The sequence below is a fragment of the Myotis brandtii genome, unplaced genomic scaffold (assembly GCF_000412655.1).
Source record: "Myotis brandtii unplaced genomic scaffold, ASM41265v1 scaffold456, whole genome shotgun sequence".
Taxonomy (NCBI): Eukaryota; Metazoa; Chordata; class Mammalia; order Chiroptera; family Vespertilionidae; genus Myotis; species Myotis brandtii.
In genome coordinates, this window is record NW_005367431.1 from 5,363,056 (window position 1) to 5,380,401 (window position 17,346).

At 46.1% G+C, this 17,346-nt stretch overlaps 2 protein-coding genes across 4 annotated transcripts in view; both read left to right on the forward strand.

Annotated features, from left to right (window-relative positions):
- The first annotated feature begins 3,619 nt into the window (after positions 1-3,619).
- Positions 3,620-5,074, forward strand: CNR2 (cannabinoid receptor 2 (macrophage)). The gene has a single exon (XM_005875208.2). The coding sequence runs from the start codon at positions 3,653-3,655 to the stop codon at positions 4,709-4,711; it is 1,059 nt and encodes a 352-aa protein (XP_005875270.1). The 5' UTR covers positions 3,620-3,652; the 3' UTR covers positions 4,712-5,074.
- Positions 5,075-10,240: 5,166 nt separating this feature from the next.
- The window catches only part of FUCA1 (fucosidase, alpha-L- 1, tissue), a 14,238-nt gene continuing 7,132 nt past the window's right edge, over positions 10,241-17,346 (forward strand). The window contains exons 1-3 of one of the 3 annotated variants that reach the window (XM_005875209.2): positions 10,241-10,711; positions 13,726-13,860; positions 16,246-16,383. In XM_005875209.2, coding sequence (XP_005875271.1) covers positions 10,335-10,711; positions 13,726-13,860; positions 16,246-16,383 — 650 coding nt within the window. In that variant the 5' untranslated portion in view covers positions 10,241-10,334. Of the gene's footprint in view, positions 10,712-13,725; positions 13,861-16,220; positions 16,384-17,346 lie in introns of all 3 variants that reach the window. The other 2 variants (XM_005875210.2, XM_014546908.1) reach the window with 2 other exon arrangements.

Sequence of the window (17,346 nt, forward strand, 5' to 3'; positions counted from 1 at the left end):
GAGGGGGACAAGAAGAGCAGTAGTGTGGTAGGGTAGATAGAAAAGGCAAAATTTGAGCCAAAACTTGAAGAAGGTGAAAGACTGAGTCAAGCATATGTCTAGGGAAGGTGTTCAGGCAGAGGGACAGCCAGTGAAAAGGCTCTGTGGTAGGAGGTTGGACATCAGGAAGCCACTGTGGCTAAAGCTGGTTGACCAAGGGAAGCATGGTAGTAGGGAGGTCAGAGAGGAAACGAGTCCAGAACACATAAAACCTTCTAGGCCATTGTAAGTAGTTTGGATTTTACACTGAATGGAATGGGACCTACGCAGGGTTGGGACAGTGGGATGATCTGACATATTTTTAAAGGATCACTTTGGATGTTGTGTTGAAATTAGACTAAAGATGGGTCTTGGTAAAAGCAGGGAACCCAGTTAATATTGCAGTAAACCAGACAAGAAATAATGACTGATTTTGAAAAGCCTAAATTAGATCAATTCCTTGATTCATTTCCTAAATAAAGTTTCAACTCTATTCATCTCTCTTGTCTTGTGTTACTGTCATTCACAATTTTACTTCCACTTTGTTTTATACCCTCCAAATCAGTCATTATTATTATTACTATGGCTTTATACAGACATTTTTAAATTTACTTATACGTTTATCAACTTATTCGCAACTTCTTCTTGCCTTTCTGTTCTTCCCTCTACGAAGAATTTCTTTCTTCTGATGGCATATCCTTTAGATGTTCCTTCAGCAAAGGTCTGTTAAGGACAATTCTATTTGTATTTCTTTATTTTGAGTGATAGTTTAGCTTCTTTCCCTTTATCTTCTGGTTACTATCGTTGCCCTTGGGGAATCTGCTTTTAAATTGAATTATGATTCCTTTGCAGGTATCATATCTTTTCTTTCTGGTTGCTTTTAATTTTTTCTCTTTTTTTTTGATGTTCTGGAGTTTTATTATGATACTAGAGGCCCAGTGCATGGATTCGTGCACTGGTGGGGTCCCTGAGCCTGGCCTGCAGCCTCTCACAATCAGGAATTCCTTGGGGGATGTCGGACTGCCAGTTTCAGCATGATTCCCACAGGCCAGGCTGAGGGACTCCACCAGTGCACATGCATATAAGATTTTTGGTTAATCTCTTCCTGCCCTCCCCACTTCCCCTTCCCTCTGAGATTCATCAGTCAGTTCCATGTTTCCATGCCTGTGTGTTGAGCATCTGCCCCCTGGTGGTCAGTGTGTGTCATAGCTACCGGTCGAATGATTGAAAGGTCACTTAGGCCTTTATATATATAGACTAGTGGCCTGGTGCATGAAATTCGTGCATGGGAGGGGTCCCTTAGCCTGGCCTGCACTGTCTCCAATCTGGGACATCCCTCTTGCAATCTGGGACCACTGGCTCCTAACCACTTACCTGCCTGCTGGCCTGCTCACTCCCAACTGCCCCCCCTGCTGGCCTGCTTGCCCCCAACTGACCCCCCTTGCCAGCCTGCTCACCCCCAACTGCCCTCCCCTCCTGGCCTGATTGCCCCTAACCACCTCTGCCTTGGCCCCGCCACCATGGCTTTGTCCAGAAGGACGTCTGGAAGGTCTCCTGGAAGGTCTCCCTGTCTAATTAGCATATTACCCTTTTATTAGTATAGATATGTGAATGTGGAATTAGTTTGTTTTTTTGTTTGTTTGTTTTAAAATATATTTTATTGATTTTTTACAGAGAGTAAGGGAGAGGGATAGAGAGTTAGAAACATTGATGAAAGAGAAACATCGATCAGCTGCCTCCTGCACATCTCCTACTGGGGATGTACCCACAACCAAGGTACATGCCCTTGACCGGAATCAAACCTGGGACCCTTCAGTCCACAGGCCGACGCTCTATCCACTGAGCCAAACCGGTTAGGGCTGTTTTTTAAATTCTGTTTGGAGTTCCCTGTGATTGCTGAATCTGAAAGTCATGTCCAGGAGAATTCTGGACAACTCTCCACTATCATCTTTGCATACTGCCTCCCCAGTGCCCACCATCAATTCTATTCTTCCCTTTTGAAACTTCAACTAGATATATTTAAACCTTTTCATTCAATCCTCCATGTCTCTTAAGCTCTCTTTCATGTTTTCCATCTCTTTATCTCCTTGTGCTGCATTCTGAGAAATTTCTTCAGATCTACCTTCTAGATCAGTGATGGTGAACCTATGACACGCGTGTCAGAGGTGACACGCGAACTCATTTTTTTGGTTGATTTTTCTTTGTTAAATGGCATTTAAATATATAAAATAAATATCAAAAATATAAGTCTTTGTTTTACTATGGTTGCAAATATCAAAAAATTTCTATATGTGACACAGCACCAGAGTTAAGTTAGGGTTTTTCAAAATGCTGACACGCCGAGCTCAAAAGGTTCGCCATCACTGTTCTAGATCCACGCTGTTCAACAAGTCATTTGTGCGCTTTAACCTGCCCTTAAAGGTTTCTTTTTTCAATGCTTTATTTTTCACTTCCAAAATTCTGCTTGATCCTTTTTAAATCTGCCCAGTCACTCATTATGTAGTCATGTTTTTGATTCCGTATTGTTTAATGATATTAAACATTTTTATAATGTATACCCAAGAATTATATGAAGTGCCTGGAAGTCTGAATCTACTGTCTGATACTTCTGCTAACTCGTATTCATGTTTCCTTATGCACTTTGTAATTTTGCATTATGAGCTCAAATTCCATGGGCCTTTATATGTGGGAATCTTGTGTGACCTAAATAGAAAGCATATCCCTCTAGAGAAATTTTGAGTTTGTTTTCTGATTATTTCCAATAATGTCCCATATGATATTTGGGTGGTTTTTTTCTGAATATTTAGGATATGCTTATACTAAAAAAATGTTTTACTCCCTGACATTCAGATTTATCTGGACTCCTATATTTCATCTGGCAACCTACTGGTATGAAGCCATAGTCTTGCCTCCCATTCCTAAATAGTTGTTTAAACTTCAGCATCTTACTTACCAAAACTTGCAAAAAAAAACCCCAAAAACACTAAGGCAAAAAACCTCTCCACCTGATCACTCTGGATTCCATTTTTCTTGGTTTTGATTTCCTCTTGATTTTTTCTCCACTTTTTTAAAAAAATATATTTTATTGATTTTTTACAGAGAGGAAGGGAGAGATATAGAGTTAGAAACATCGATGAGAGAGAAACATCGATCAGCTGCCTCCTGCACATCTCCTACTGGGGATGTGCCCGCAACCCAGGTACATGCCCTTGGCCGGAATCAAACCTGGGACCTTTCAGTCCGCAGGCCGACGCTCTATCCACTGAGCCAAACCAGTTTCGGCTTCCTCTTGATTTTTGAGGATGGGAGATTTACCTTACTTTCAAAGGGAAGTCTTAGGATTAGTCTTTTTGAAAACAAAAGGCCAAAAAGCTTGCAGGCCACTTCTGCTTCTTGAATTTCTACATACCTCTCCCTAAGACCTGTACCCCACTAGAATGGAGAAGAGGCAAAGTAGAGAGGAACAAAATATAGATTGCTATTTCAACATGTTCATCTGCACAGATAAAAGGTTTGGCTGGAGTCAGAGATTGTATGAGGTCATTACTGTGTTGACTGAAAAAGACTCATTTCTTCTCAGTGTCTACAGCAAAGACTTCTTGGTAAGCCCAGCAGAACCCAAAGGACTCACTCCATGGAGAGATGCTCGGTGATGAAGGCAGCCAACGGCTCCCAGGATGGCTTGGATTTCAACCCCATGAAGGATTACATGATTCTGAGCAGTCAGCAAAAGATAGCTGTTGCCGTGTTGTGCACCCCACTGGGCCTGCTAAGCGCCCTGGAGAACCTGGCTGTGCTCTACCTGATCCTGTCCTCCCGCCGGCTCCGCAGGAAGCCCTCATACCTGTTCATTAGCAGCCTGGCTGCCGCTGACTTCCTGGCCAGTGTAGTCTTTGCTTGCAACTTTGTAAATTTCCACGTCTTTCAGGGCGTGGATTCCAAGCCTGTCTTTCTGCTGAAGATTGGCAGCGTGACCTTGACCTTCACAGCCTCTGTAGGCAGCCTGCTGCTGACCGCCATCGACCGCTACCTCTGTCTGCGCTACCCACCTACATACAAAGCCCTACTCACCCGTGGGAAGGCACTGGTGACCCTGGGCATCATGTGGGTCATCTCAGCGTTGGTCTCCTACCTGCCCCTCATGGGATGGACTTGCTGTCCCAGTCCCTGCTCTGAGCTTTTCCCTCTGATCCCCAATAACTATCTGCTGGGCTGGCTCCTGTTCATCACCTTCCTCTTCTCTGGCATCATCTACACCTACGGGCACGTCCTCTGGAAGGCCCATCAGCATGCAGCCAGCCTGGCTGAGCACCAGGATGGGCAGGTGCCAGGAATGACCCGGATGAGGCTGGATGTGAGGTTGGCCAAGACCCTGGGGGTGGTGCTGGCTGTTCTCTTCATATGCTGGTTCCCGGCACTAGCCCTCATGGCCTATAGCCTGGCCACCCCTCTGAGTGACCAGGTCAAGAAGGTCTTTGCCTTTTGCTCCTTGCTCTGCCTTGTCAACTCCATGGTCAACCCCATCATCTATGCCCTGCGGAGTGGGGAGATCCGCGCCTCTGCCCACCGCTGCCTGGCCTGCTGTCGGAAGCACCTGAGAGGCCTCGGGCCTGAAGGAAAAGAAGACGTCCCGAGGTCCTCAGTCAGCGAGACAGAGGCTGATGGGAGAGTCACCCAGTGGGCAGATTCCTGAGGTCTATACTGCTCTGACTGCTGATGCGGTCTCTTTGTTCAGAGTTTTGAACAAAGCAAGTCAGAAATCATTTCACTTCCTGGAGGAGAGAGAGCAGTCTTGACCCTCTCATCTTACTTGAACCAGCCCCAGAGGCCTTGACACCTACCCTTTTTTGCTGATGAGAGTTGGCATCCCCGGAGAGTGCCTGGTCCTGCTTATCTGCACAGCTGGGCCCTGTTGGGAGTGGTAACGTGAGCAGGAGGCAAGACATCTTGGACAGGCTCAGCGCATGTCAGGTCAGGAAAACCTCCTCAACAAGATGGCTTAGTGCCTGCATTCTCCAGAGACCACGGAGCCAGAGGGAACCTTCAGGCTCAGCAATGAGGGGCTCAGAGGAAATTTGAGAAGAACAGATTCTTCTCCTGGGATCTCAGGGTATGGGTGGATGTTTGGCCAGCCCAAAAGGTTTGGCTGGAGTCAGAGATTGTGTGAGGTCATTACTGTGTTGATTGGAAAAGACTCATTTCTTCTCAGTGTCTACAGCAAAGACTTCTTGGTAAGCCCAGCAGAACCCAAAGGACTCACTCCATGGAGAGATGCTCGGTGATGAAGGCAGCCAACGGCTCCCAGGATGGCTTGGATTTCAACCCCATGAAGGATTACATGATTCTGAGCAGTCAGCAAAAGATAGCTGTTGCCGTGTTGTGCACCCCCCTGGGCCTGCTAAGCGCCCTGGAGAACCTGGCTGAGCTCTACCTGATCCTGTCCTCCTGCCGGCTCCACTTAATTGTTGGGGCCTTCTTGGTTCTAAGTCACCCTTTCCCATTGAGGACCTTTTTAGGTTACCCTATCCCACTAAAGACCAAGAACTATGACTCAATGAGGATTGTGGGTGTGGATCCCACCTCTTTCAGAGGTAGCTGGCAACCCTCCAGTTACGGGCATCTTGTTATGAAGGCAATGGTCCTCTTTGACTCCTGACGATCCCCACTCACAGCCGCGGTGACCTCTTAGGTCTCTGGGGAATACGGAGGCTGGGGTCACTTGAGACACAGACTCTTCAGAGAATTTTGTTGACCCTGTGAAGTCCTACTTGGTGGCACCACTGGAAGCAGGCAGTGTCCCAGTCTAACCCAACTCCAAGAAAAAGGAAGTTAGTCACAAAGATTTTATAAATCCCCAAATTGTTCTCACTCATTCTTAGTTCAGGCCGTTTTATCTCCTCCATACCCCTATGACAAATAATAAACAGAGCCAGTAGTAGGAAGGGGACATTTCTTTACTACATGTTAGGCACAGGGTGGACATCCCACAGTCCATTATCTGCAGCGAGAATACAGCCCAAGCTTTTGAAGAGACCAGGACACCATATTTTACATCTCAGGCCGTCTGAGCTCCTAGCAGAGGGGCTTAAAATAGAAGGCAAGAGAAATGCTGGTGGCAGGAGGATTGCAAGGAATTCTAATGCAGGTCTTTAGGATTAAAGACAGAATAAATGGACGAAGGTGATTAAACATGTCTTCATTGAATAATTTATAAGACAAGGTGTCCACTATTCATTCACTCATTCACCCATCTCATAATACAGGCCAGGGTCTGTGCTAAGGCCTGGATGTCCACCCATAAATGAGACTCTGCCACTGTCTAATGGGGCTTACATTCTCCATTCTGGTGCGGAGAGAATAAATAAATAAAGAAGACCAACATGGGCAGTACAATGAAAGAAATCAAGGATTGTTAGGGTCATGTGATAAGGATTAATTGAGGCAACTCTAGGTAGGGTAGACTTACTAGGTCAGTGATGGTGAACCTTTTGAGCTCGGCGTGTCAGCATTTTGAAAAACCCTAACTTAACTCTGGTGCCGTGTCACATATAGAAATTTTTTGATATTTGCAACCATAGTAAAACAAAGACTTATATTTTTGATATTTATTTTATATATTTAAATGCCATTTAATAAAGAAAAATCAACCAAAAAAATGAGTTCGCGTGTCACCTCTGACACGCGTGTCATAGGTTTGTCATCACTGTACTAGGTGCTCTGGTCATAAATGCTGGCTGACTTGTAGTGAGTCTTTACTGTGGGCCAGGCACTGGGCTAAGTACTTTTTTAAAAAATTATTTATTTATTTATTAGTTAGTTAGTTAATCCTTACCTGAGGATATTTTTTCCTTTGATTTTTTAGGGACAGTGGAAAGGAGGGAGGGAGGGAGAGAGAGAGAAACATCAATGTGAGAGAGACACATCAATAGGTTGCCTCCTGCATGTGCCCCAACTGGGGCCAGGCATCAAACCTGCAACCGAGGTACGTGCCCTTGACTGGGAATCAAACCCTCAACCCTTTGGTGCACAGGCTGGTGCTCTAACCACTGTGAAACACAGGCCAGGCCTGGGCTAAGTACTTTTCTCTTTTATTTGGGGCGGGGGGATAAGTACTTTTAAATGAGGTATTTCATTTAGCTTCACAGTAACCTGATGAGGATTTGGTATCCTCATTTTACACATGAGGAAACTTCTAAGAGGCAAAATCAGTCGCCTGAGGCCACACCGCTAATACGTACCCAGAGCTGGGGTTTCCAAACCCGTTCTCTTTGACTCCAAAGCCTGCCCTCTTGACCTAGTTCAGTCAAACTCAGCTTCATTAGAAGTACAGATTGCTACAACCTTAAATCTCATTATTCCTCAATGTACTTCTTTTTATGCCCTGTGTTAGTTTCCGGTAACATTTTTCCATAGATTAAGTGCCTTAAAACAACAGAAATGTATTCTTCCACAGTTCTGGAGGCTGGAAGTCCAAAATCAAGGTGTTGGCAGGGCCATGCTCCCTTCAGAGGTTCAAGCAGAAGGTCCTTTCTTGCCTCGTCCGACTTCTGGCAGCTTCTGGTGTTCCTTGGTTTGTGGCAACATAACTCCCACCCCTGCCTGTGTATTCATGTAGCCTCCCCAACCCCTCTGTCTCTTGGTGTCATCTTTTAAGGACACCAATCATTGGATTAAGGCACACTCTTAATCCAGTATGATTTCATCTGAATTTAACAAGTTACAACTATAAAGACTCTATTTCCAAGTAAGGCAACACTCACAGGTTCTGGGTAGACATGAAGTTCTGGGGGACACTATTGAACCCAGTTGAAATGGCATAATTTTTTAAAGGTAAATTTGTGATTCCTTAAAGTTGGGGCATGCCTTTCTTTTCTCATGTTAGCAAAGACAATGCCCAAGTGCCTGGCATAAATTGATATTCAGTAAATATTTCTGTAATAAATATAGAGCTTAAAAGTCATGGAATTAAATGCACTTCCAGACTTTCTACCTCTCTCCTTTCACAATCTCCTATTTCAGCTTTAAGTAAAGATCTGGAGTTTATGAAGGAGGAGAGCAAGGGGATAAGGCACCTGGATATCACTGAGAACTGCCCCCACTGTTTAGAGGAGGAAATGGGCCCAGGCTGTGGACGAGACTTGCCCAAGGAGACCCCATTAGGTGGTGTCTCGTGCAAGAAACCCAGCTTCCCAACTTCTAATATTGTCCAGTCTATCACAGTGTCTCTCACCTGCTCCTGCAAATTTGCATTTTGGTTATGAGGATGTTGACCTTTAACAAATGGACAGTCCGATATTTCTCCAGCAAAATGGGTTTATTCAGGAACAATAAAGAATTGCAACTCAGGACCTGCAGTCTAATGGTAAGCCATGCTCAAATCCAGAGAAACAAAGGAGAGGACTGCTCTTTGATGGACTTCCGAGGGGCTGTTGTAAATGAAGAGTCCATTGGAGGAAACTAAAAGTTTGAAGTATGGAGATTTTTCATTGGCTGAGTTATGGCAAGCTCCCATTGGCTGAGCTGTTACAGGGCAAGGAGGAATCTTTTCTTTCTTGTGCTCAGGTAGTTATCACTTCCTATTGTAGATGCAAGATATGTCTGTCCCATTGGGGTTAATAGTATGCATTGAGTGGCATGTGAGCGAGAGTTCTCTCTTCTAGCCTCCTGACTCCATTTTAAAAGAGGGTTCTGCTTATTAATTTTCACAAGGTTAAGGAGAAATGAAGGTCACAATGTCCCATTTCGTCTTCCCCAAGATGAGTTCTATAACATCAAAGACCATTACTCTGATCATTAGAAAGTGTGTGAAGATGGGCTTGGTTTTGTTTTTTTAAGGTGTCTGTGCTTACTGTTTTGGACAATATTTTAGCCTTACCTTGCAGATTAGAATAGCTGTTTATTCAGCAATTGCCTTTGTATTTCCTTACAACTCCTAGGATGAGGAAGTGCTTGGTTCTGTCAACACAGGCGCTGTCCCCTTCCGGGGTGCAAGAGAGAAGCAGCATGTGGAGAGGCACAAATTCCACATCTGGAGACCTGGGTTCTGGTCCCACCTCTGAGCTCAACTAGCTGCATCATCTTGATCAACTTCTATCCTCTCTCTGGGTCTCAGTTTTCTCCTCCCTCAAATGGAGAGAGTAGGAAAGGGGGTTGTGTAGAGGATCCCAAATTCCCTGCTGCAGTTCTCTCACTGATACATAGGGACTGGCGGTGCCACTTAGGGTCATTGTACTTTCCACACCTGATGGCCTCACCTCCTGTCTCAGCATGCACAGCACATGCAGGTTGTAGAGGACTTGGTGACCTCCCTGCCAGACAACGTTCACACAGGTACTCCTAGGGCCTGGGACTCTTTTTATTTTGTTTTAAAATTACAGTTGGCATTCAATATAATTTTATATTAGTTTCAGGAGTATAGTATAGTGGTTAGGTGGTGTCTCGTGCAAGAAACAATTGGCTGAGTCCGGGGACAAAACTCATGACCCGGGGTATCTTAAGTCAGGCAGATGGCTTGACTCGCCCAGATATAATTTGGTTATATCATGTATGAAGTGATTCCACCTGATAATTCTAGTACCCACCTGGGACCATACATAGTTATTACAATATTTATTACTATATTCCTTATGCTGTAGGACTCGGGGCTCTTAATGTTCTTACCCTACTACTCTAAAAACGTTCCTTTGTGGTGTTTGTATGTCCATGGGTCTCATTTTTCCAATTAGATGTTAAGTTCTTTGAATGGCTTCAGAATTCCCAAAGCAAGTATTAGATAGGCCAAATGCTCACCCCTGCTCTTCCCCTTTCAGCACCCACTGTTCTCCCTCCTCACAATGCTTCTACCAGCATTATTTTACTTCGTTATTGCTACCAGGACTGTAACAATGCCCTTGCATCTGGTATTCCCGCCTCCAGGCTTGCTCTTCTGTACTACGGCTCAGAAAGTCCCTTCTGACTCCCCACGGCCAAATGCACTACACCCAGTTCTCCGTACACACCCGGCCTTCTACAACCCCACGGTTGAATCACTCCCACGACTGAACCCCGCCATGAAGTCTTCGGAAGTGTTCATTAGACCACCAGCCGAGCGCTGTCAACGCCTCCTTGCGTCTTTCTCCCTTTCAGCGCTAGAGGGCGCAACAGGGCTGGTGGACTAAGAGGGGAAGAGACTCGGTAGTCAAGCCGCCAGGGCTGACCCGCCCCTCTTTCCTACTGAGCCAATCATTAGTCAGAGTGGGCGGGGCCTCGCGCCGCAGCTGCGCGGTGAGAGGGGATGGTGGAGGCGGAGGCGGAGAGTCGGAGTGTGGTCGCCCGAGATGAAGTCGTGGGCGGTGGGAGCCCGGCTGCCGCTGCTGCCGCGGCTGCTGCTGGTTCTCGGAGCGGCCGAGTGGGCGCTCGGGGCTCAGCGCCGCTACACCCCGGACTGGCCGAGTCTGGACTCCCGGCCCCTGCCGGACTGGTTCGACCAGGCCAAGTTCGGGGTGTTCGTGCACTGGGGCGTGTTCTCGGTGCCGGCCTGGGGCAGCGAGTGGTTCTGGTGGCACTGGAAGGGCGAGGGGTCGCCGCAGTACCAGCGCTTCATGAGCGACAACTACCCACCCGGCTTCAGCTACGCCGACTTCGGGCCGCTGTTCACGGCGCGCTTCTTCCTCCCGGAGGGCTGGGCCGACCTCTTCCAGGCCGCCGGGGCCAAGTGAGTGTGGCCGCGGGTGCGGGCGGCGCACCTCCTCCCGGGTCGGAGCAGTGTGCGGGGGTTAGGCTGGTGGGAACCGAGCGGGGGGAGGTTAGGCGACTCGCCCCGGGTCACACAGCCATCTGCCTGACTTAAGATACCCCGGGTCATGAGTTGTGTCCCCGGAAGGATGCAGAATTGAACGTGACATGCCTGATCATAAGGGGAGGGTGCGCCCGGTTGGGAATTAGGAGGAAATACAAGTTTCAAGGAGGTGGTGGGTGGGAAAGCCCTCAGTGGATGGAACTGCGTGATATCTCATCGTCCATTCCAGGTTGACAAAATCGGGACTCCAGGATTGTAAGCCCGTGGCATGGAGTCTGGTCCTAGTTCAACTGTGAACTTGACCAAGGCATTTCACCTCCCTGCAGCCTCCAAAGTCCATGCCTATGGAAAGGGATTGTATTGGTTCCTTTCAGCTTTACGATCTCCGGGAGGGGAAGGAAGGGGCGTTCTGGTGTGCACTGTGTTTGGGCAACAGTACAGATTCTCATTCATCTGCTCTCCTCGGTGCTTTGCACATTAAAGTGCTCAAGAAGTGCGTGCATTGTCGTGAGAGCTGTTGGAGCTTGCGTGTGGATGGTGGGGAGAACCGAAAGTGTAGCTTGCTGGGATGGGGAAGAGAGAGGCAGGGACCCAGGGCGCTGTGGAAGGCTGGGGCCAGTCCTGAAGCAGTAATCCTTAGGGCAGTACGTGGCCAGGTGTCCAGTCAGGGAGTGGTTACCCTCAGGATTAGTAGGGTAGTGACTGCTGGGAGTGACGGGGGTTGGAGGAAACTAAGAATGGAGACGGGGAGGTTTCCTGGCTCCTGGCTTAGAGCAGTCCTCTACCGTCGTCTCTTAATTCATCTTCCAGGTTTTAGTTTCGCTGAGACTTTAAGATCCCTTGTCCTGCCCTGGCCGGGTGGCTCATTTGGTAAGAGTGTCGTCTTGGTATGCCAAGGTGGGGGGTTGGATTCCCCATCCGGGCACATTCAAGAACCAACCAGTGAATGCATGAATGGGTGGAACAACAAATCCATGTTTCTCTCTTTCAAATCAATAAAAAAAATAGTACCTTATACTAATAAATTACAACTGAACGTTTAGTGTTTGCCATTAAATGTATGGGGATATAATAAGACTGGAATAAACAGAGGAGGTGTTCTATGTCTTCTAGGAGCCATAGAGATCCATAAGTTAAAAATGAAAAAAAAATTAAAATCTTGGAAACATCCTTTGTCGAGACCCCTTATTTCATGGACCAGGTGACTAGCCCAGATAGAGGAAGGGAACTGATGTCCAAGACCAGTGGTCGGCAAACTCATTAGTCAACAGAGCCAAGTATCAACAGTACAACGGTTGAAATTTCTTTTGAGAGCCAAATTTTTTAAACTTAAACTATATAGGTAGGTACATTGTTATTAACTTAATTAGGGTACTCCTAAGGCTTAGGAAGAGCCACACTCAAGGGGCCAAAGAGCCGCCTGTGGCTCGTGAGCCGCAGTTTGCCGACCACGGTCCTAGACTCCAAATCTCACGGCTCCAAGGTCTGCTTACCTTGGCCAGAGGGATTGGTCCTCTGCCTGTTTTTGTAAGTACCATGAGATGAGAATGATTTTTACATTTTAAAAGGGTTATTGCCCTCCCAGCCTGAAATACTATCTGGTCCTTTAAGTCTTGGAGCTCCCCACACCAGCCAGTGGTTAAATTATCTCGTTTTTTCCGCCATGAAAGCAAATGAAATGTTGAGTGATTTGGTGGTTATTTCAACACTTGTCTTTTCTCCCCTGCTCTTTTGGACTTTTGTCATTTCTATAAATGAGAGGCAATTCATGTGGGCTTGGTAAAACAAATAGCTTGCTTTTTTGTCATCTGTTATTTCTAGTAGAGATTTCTTTCTTCTTTAGAGCAAAGGTTAAGAAAAGCTTATCATTAATTCCTTGAAGGGTTGAAGAATGAGAGCTAAGGTGCACATCTTTTCCCTCTGGGCCCCTGCTTGGCAGGAGACTAAGGACTGTGGTTTCCTCAAGTTTGCTTCCATTCCTGGAGCAATAGCCCTGGGGAGCTGTGGCTGCAGCAACTCACAAGTATGTTTCCTGTAGGCGAGTGGCTAATGACGTGAACAAACCGACTCCATCTTTGTAAGCCCTCCACTCTCTCTATTCAAGCTTTAACTTTGACCAAGCTAACTGTTCCTGGCTAGCATTCTCTGTCTTATAGTTAACTAGAGGCCCAGTGCACGAATTCATGTGTGGGTGGGGTCCCTCCCAGCCGATCAGAGGGGTCTTGTCCAGTCCTGATGGGGGAGGGGCCATGGGGGGTTGGCCAGCCGGGGGAGGTTGGCTGTGGGAGTGCACTGACCACCAGGGGGCAGCTCCTGTGTTGAGCGTCTGCCCCCTGGTGGTCAGTGTGCATCATAGCTACCAGTCAGTCATCCGGTTGTCGCTTAGGCTCTTATATATATAGATGACTACTGTTCTGTAAGCCTATACAATGTAATCATAAAGATTCTTGTCAGTAAGTGGCCAGAATGGTACAGCAGCAGAGACCCATGTCAAACTAGGTGTCGGTGTCAATTCTAAGCAATTTTCCATCATAAGACCACTAGGAGGGAGGGTTCCTGGCTCATAAGGCATTCTTAGGCCCTGTGCCTTGTCAGTCATTAGTAAATCAGCTGTACTAAAAGCATTCACTGTAATAACTGTAAAGCAGTGGAGAATGAGCTGCACAGAACTACCAGGGTTGTCTATCCACCCTGACCCTCCATCCCTGTAACTAAATTACCCTGTCATAATAATCTGTTCTATTCTGTGGAGTTGCCTGCTTTGTTTTTTGGTCTTGAGACACATTTACAGTTGGTGGTCGCTGTATCTCCGCTCCACATTCAAACAGCCAGTTCTCCCTACCATTTCCTCAGCCGCAGTCCTGCTGGGTAAGTTCATGCTCATGGCCCACTGCCCACTTTCTTTGCTCATGTGGTTTTGATGTCCGCAGGTATGTAGTCCTGACGACAAAGCATCACGAAGGCTTCACAAACTGGCCGAGTTCGGTGTCTTGGAACTGGAATGCCAAGGATGTGGGGCCGCATCGTGATTTGGTTGGTGAGTTGGGAACCGCCGTCCGGAAGAGGTGTGTGTGCACTGCAGTTAGTCCATCATTGCTTCTCATCTAGCAGCCGTACAGTGTACCAGACCTTCTGTGCTCGCGTGTTTTCTAAGTTTGCATTCAGCAAGTGCCCGAATTGGCAGTGTTTGATGCTTGGCTGTTTTTATGTGACCAAAGGTGACACCATCAGAGACATTCATGGCTCTGTCTGGTTGGGTGAAGGATACCTAGCAAAGACCACAGTGGCCCATTTGTCCTCTGAGAAGGATTCTTTCTAGAAAGCCTTCCAACCCAGATCCTTTTCCAGTGTCTGATGGACCGCAGGGACCAGGTCTCGCATCTTTGTGTCCCCTTCATTGTCAACACAGATCTTTGCCGGCATTCAGGGAAGGTTTGGGTAAATGACAGATCAAGAGGGAACTGAAAAGGGCAGTTAAAGCAGCAAAAAGTGAAGGAGCCACTGGGTTGATTCTAACTAATGGGAGATGGGGGTCGGGAGAGATTGACCAAAAAACTTACATGCATATATGCATAATCCATGGACACAGACAATAGTGTGGTGAAGGCCTGGTGGGGTGGAGGTGTAATACTTTCCACAATAAAGATATATATTCAAAAAAAAAAAAGTAGCTTCCCAAGATCAATGAGCTAGGAAGTGGCAGAGGTGGGATTTGAACTCAGGTGTTCTGGTTTTGGACCCCACAGTTCTGGGTTTGTTTGCCTGTAAGGAGGAAAGTGGCATTTGTGCCATGCCCACCCTCAGCTCTGTTGTGATTTGGCAAACTTGATATGCTATTTAAGGGATGGGCCAGCTGCCTGTTTGTGTCAATGAAGTTTGATTGGAACATAGCTATGCTCATTCATTTACGTGTTGTGAGTTAGGACAGAGACCCTAAGGCCTGCACAGCCTAAAATACTACCTGGCCCCTTAAGAAAGAGTGTGCTGACTCTTGTCACCTGTACAAGATTCAGTTTCCCTATGATGTGCTTAGATAGTAGTTGTGCTGTAAAACTCTGAGTGTTGATTAGATCTAGACTTTAGGGTACTTGATTTTTATCTTCTTTGAATCTGTTTAGTTCCTGAGTCATATGAAACAATGTCAGTTCTTTCTGTCTTATCTGTGCCATTACAATATACCTTACTTCTTACTTGCATCATAATGTTTCTGTAACACTCACCAGTCTTAACTCAAAACAAGCTTTCTTGTGTTTGAAAATAGGTCACTCTAACTGTATTTCCCTTTGGGTATGTTAAAAACTATTAGTCAAGCCCAGCCCGTGTTGCTCAGTGGTTGAGCATCAATCTATGAGCCAGGCGGTCACAGTTCCATTCTAAGTCAGGGCACATGCCCGGGTTGGGGGCTCAATCCCCAATAAGAGGCATGCAGGAAGCAGCCAATCAATAATTCTCTCTCATCATTGATGTTTCTATCTCTCCCTCTCCCTTCCTCTCTCTGAAATCAATAAAAACTATTAGTCAATCTTAGAAAAATAAAACAAGAAACCATTGACCAACCTCCACCCTCCGCCCCCCAGGCCTTCACCACACTATTGTCTGTGTCCATGGATTATGCATATATTCATATAAGTTCTTTGGTCAGTTTCTCCCCACCCCCATCCCCCCATTAGTTAGAATCAACCCAGTGGCTCCTTCACTTTTTGCTGCTTTAACTGCCCTTTTCAGTTCCCTCTTGATCTGTCATTTACCCAAACCTTCCCTGAATGCCGGCAAAGATCTGTGTTGACAATGAAGGGGACACAAAGATGCGAGACCTGGTCCCTGCGGTCCATCAGACACTGGAAAAGGACCTGGGTTGGAAGGCTTTCCAATATTTCTTCAATACGTGGTCTTATGCTTGACAGATAAAACATTTTTAAATGGACTATATGTTATTGAGATAATTGACTTAAAAGTTAAAAGATGCCCTAGCTGATTTGGCTCAGTGGATAGAGTGTTGGCCTGCAGTGAAGGGTCCTGGGTTTGATTCTAGTCAAGGGCACATGCCCAGGTTGCAGGCTTGATCCCCAGTTGGAGGGAGTGCGGGAGGCAGCTGATCAATGATTCTCTCTCATCATTGATGTTTCTGTCTCTCCCTCTCTCTCTCTAAAATCAATAAAAATATTTTTTTAAAAAAAGTTAAAAGATGGTTTAAATGACATTTGATGTCAAGATATGTATGTATAAAAAGTAGTTATGTGTACTATCAAAAACATAGTAAACCCAATCACTGTAATTGGTTGTGAATGAAGAGATCATTTTTAAGTTAATGGTTTTGGACACCCCCCTCCCCCCCCAATGCCCTCAGGGGTGCGTTTCACTGAGATATAAAAATGCTGCCACTGATTGTTTTTAAATAAACTATTTTTTCTTTGCTTAATGACAGTTGCTGACCTGATTTTCTGTTTAAGGAACATACGCTACGGACTGTATCACTCACTCTTCGAATGGTTCCATCCACTCTACCTACTTGATAAGAAAAATGGCTTCAAAACACAGTATTTTGTCTTTGGGAAAACAATGCCAGAGCTATATGAACTTGTGAACAGGTAAAATACAGAAATGTTTTTGGCCTTATTACTTTTCTCAATGAAATCAGAGAAGTTGGGGGGAAAGGAGAAAAGGTGGAATATGAAAAAAATCTAGAGGACATCAGAATAATAAAAGTGGCGGTTGTATTGAGACAAAGAATATTTTTCCTCCTACTCTTCAGAACTCCCATAATGTGGTCATATTACCTTTATAAATTGAAGCACACAGATCCCAGGTGGTAGTAAGTCAGAACTTCAGTTGCGTCCTTGCGGGCCATTTCTTTGTCTGACCTTGGAGAGGCAACAGTGTCTAATGGGCCCTCGACCTGCCTGGGACTTGGCATCCGGCAGATTTGCCTTTGAATCCTGGCTCTCCTTACTTACAAGCCTTAACCAGATCACCCTTCTGAGCCTCAGATTCTCACCATAAAGCGGGGCTAAGGATGCCTTCTTATGGGGCTCAGAGTAATATGTGAACAGTATCTGTCACCGTGCTGTACAGCATAAATGTTATTATTGTTACTAGAGGCCCAACCCACGAAATTCCTGCAAGAGTAGGTCTTCCTTCCCCTGGCTGCCGGCACCAGCTTCCCTCTGGCACCCGGGACCCGGGCTTCCCTCACAGCCCCAGCTTTGTCCAGAAGGTCGTCCAGAAGGACATCTAGTCTAATTAGCATATTACGCTTTTATTATTATAGATACTTAAAATGACCACTTTCACTTTGGGATTTGTCTTCATCTTGTTTCATTCCTATTTGCCCTTCTCGCACTTGATTGCTTAAGAGGCAGCTATCTCTACCTGGACACTCATTTTAGGGGGATTAAGGGGGTAGGGACTCGGACCCTCCTTGCATCCAGATGACTTCTATTTTTTTCTTTTTTCTAAATATATTTGTATTGATTTCAGAGAGGATGGGAGAGGGAGAGACATAGAAACATCAGTGATGAGAGAGAATCATTGATCGGCTGCCTCCTGCACAC

What these genes read in the sequence shown, in the direction of transcription:
- CNR2 (XM_005875208.2), top strand. Translation starts at nt 3,653, where the DNA reads ATGGAGAGATGCTCGGTGATGAAGGCAGCCAACGGCTCCCAGGATGGC.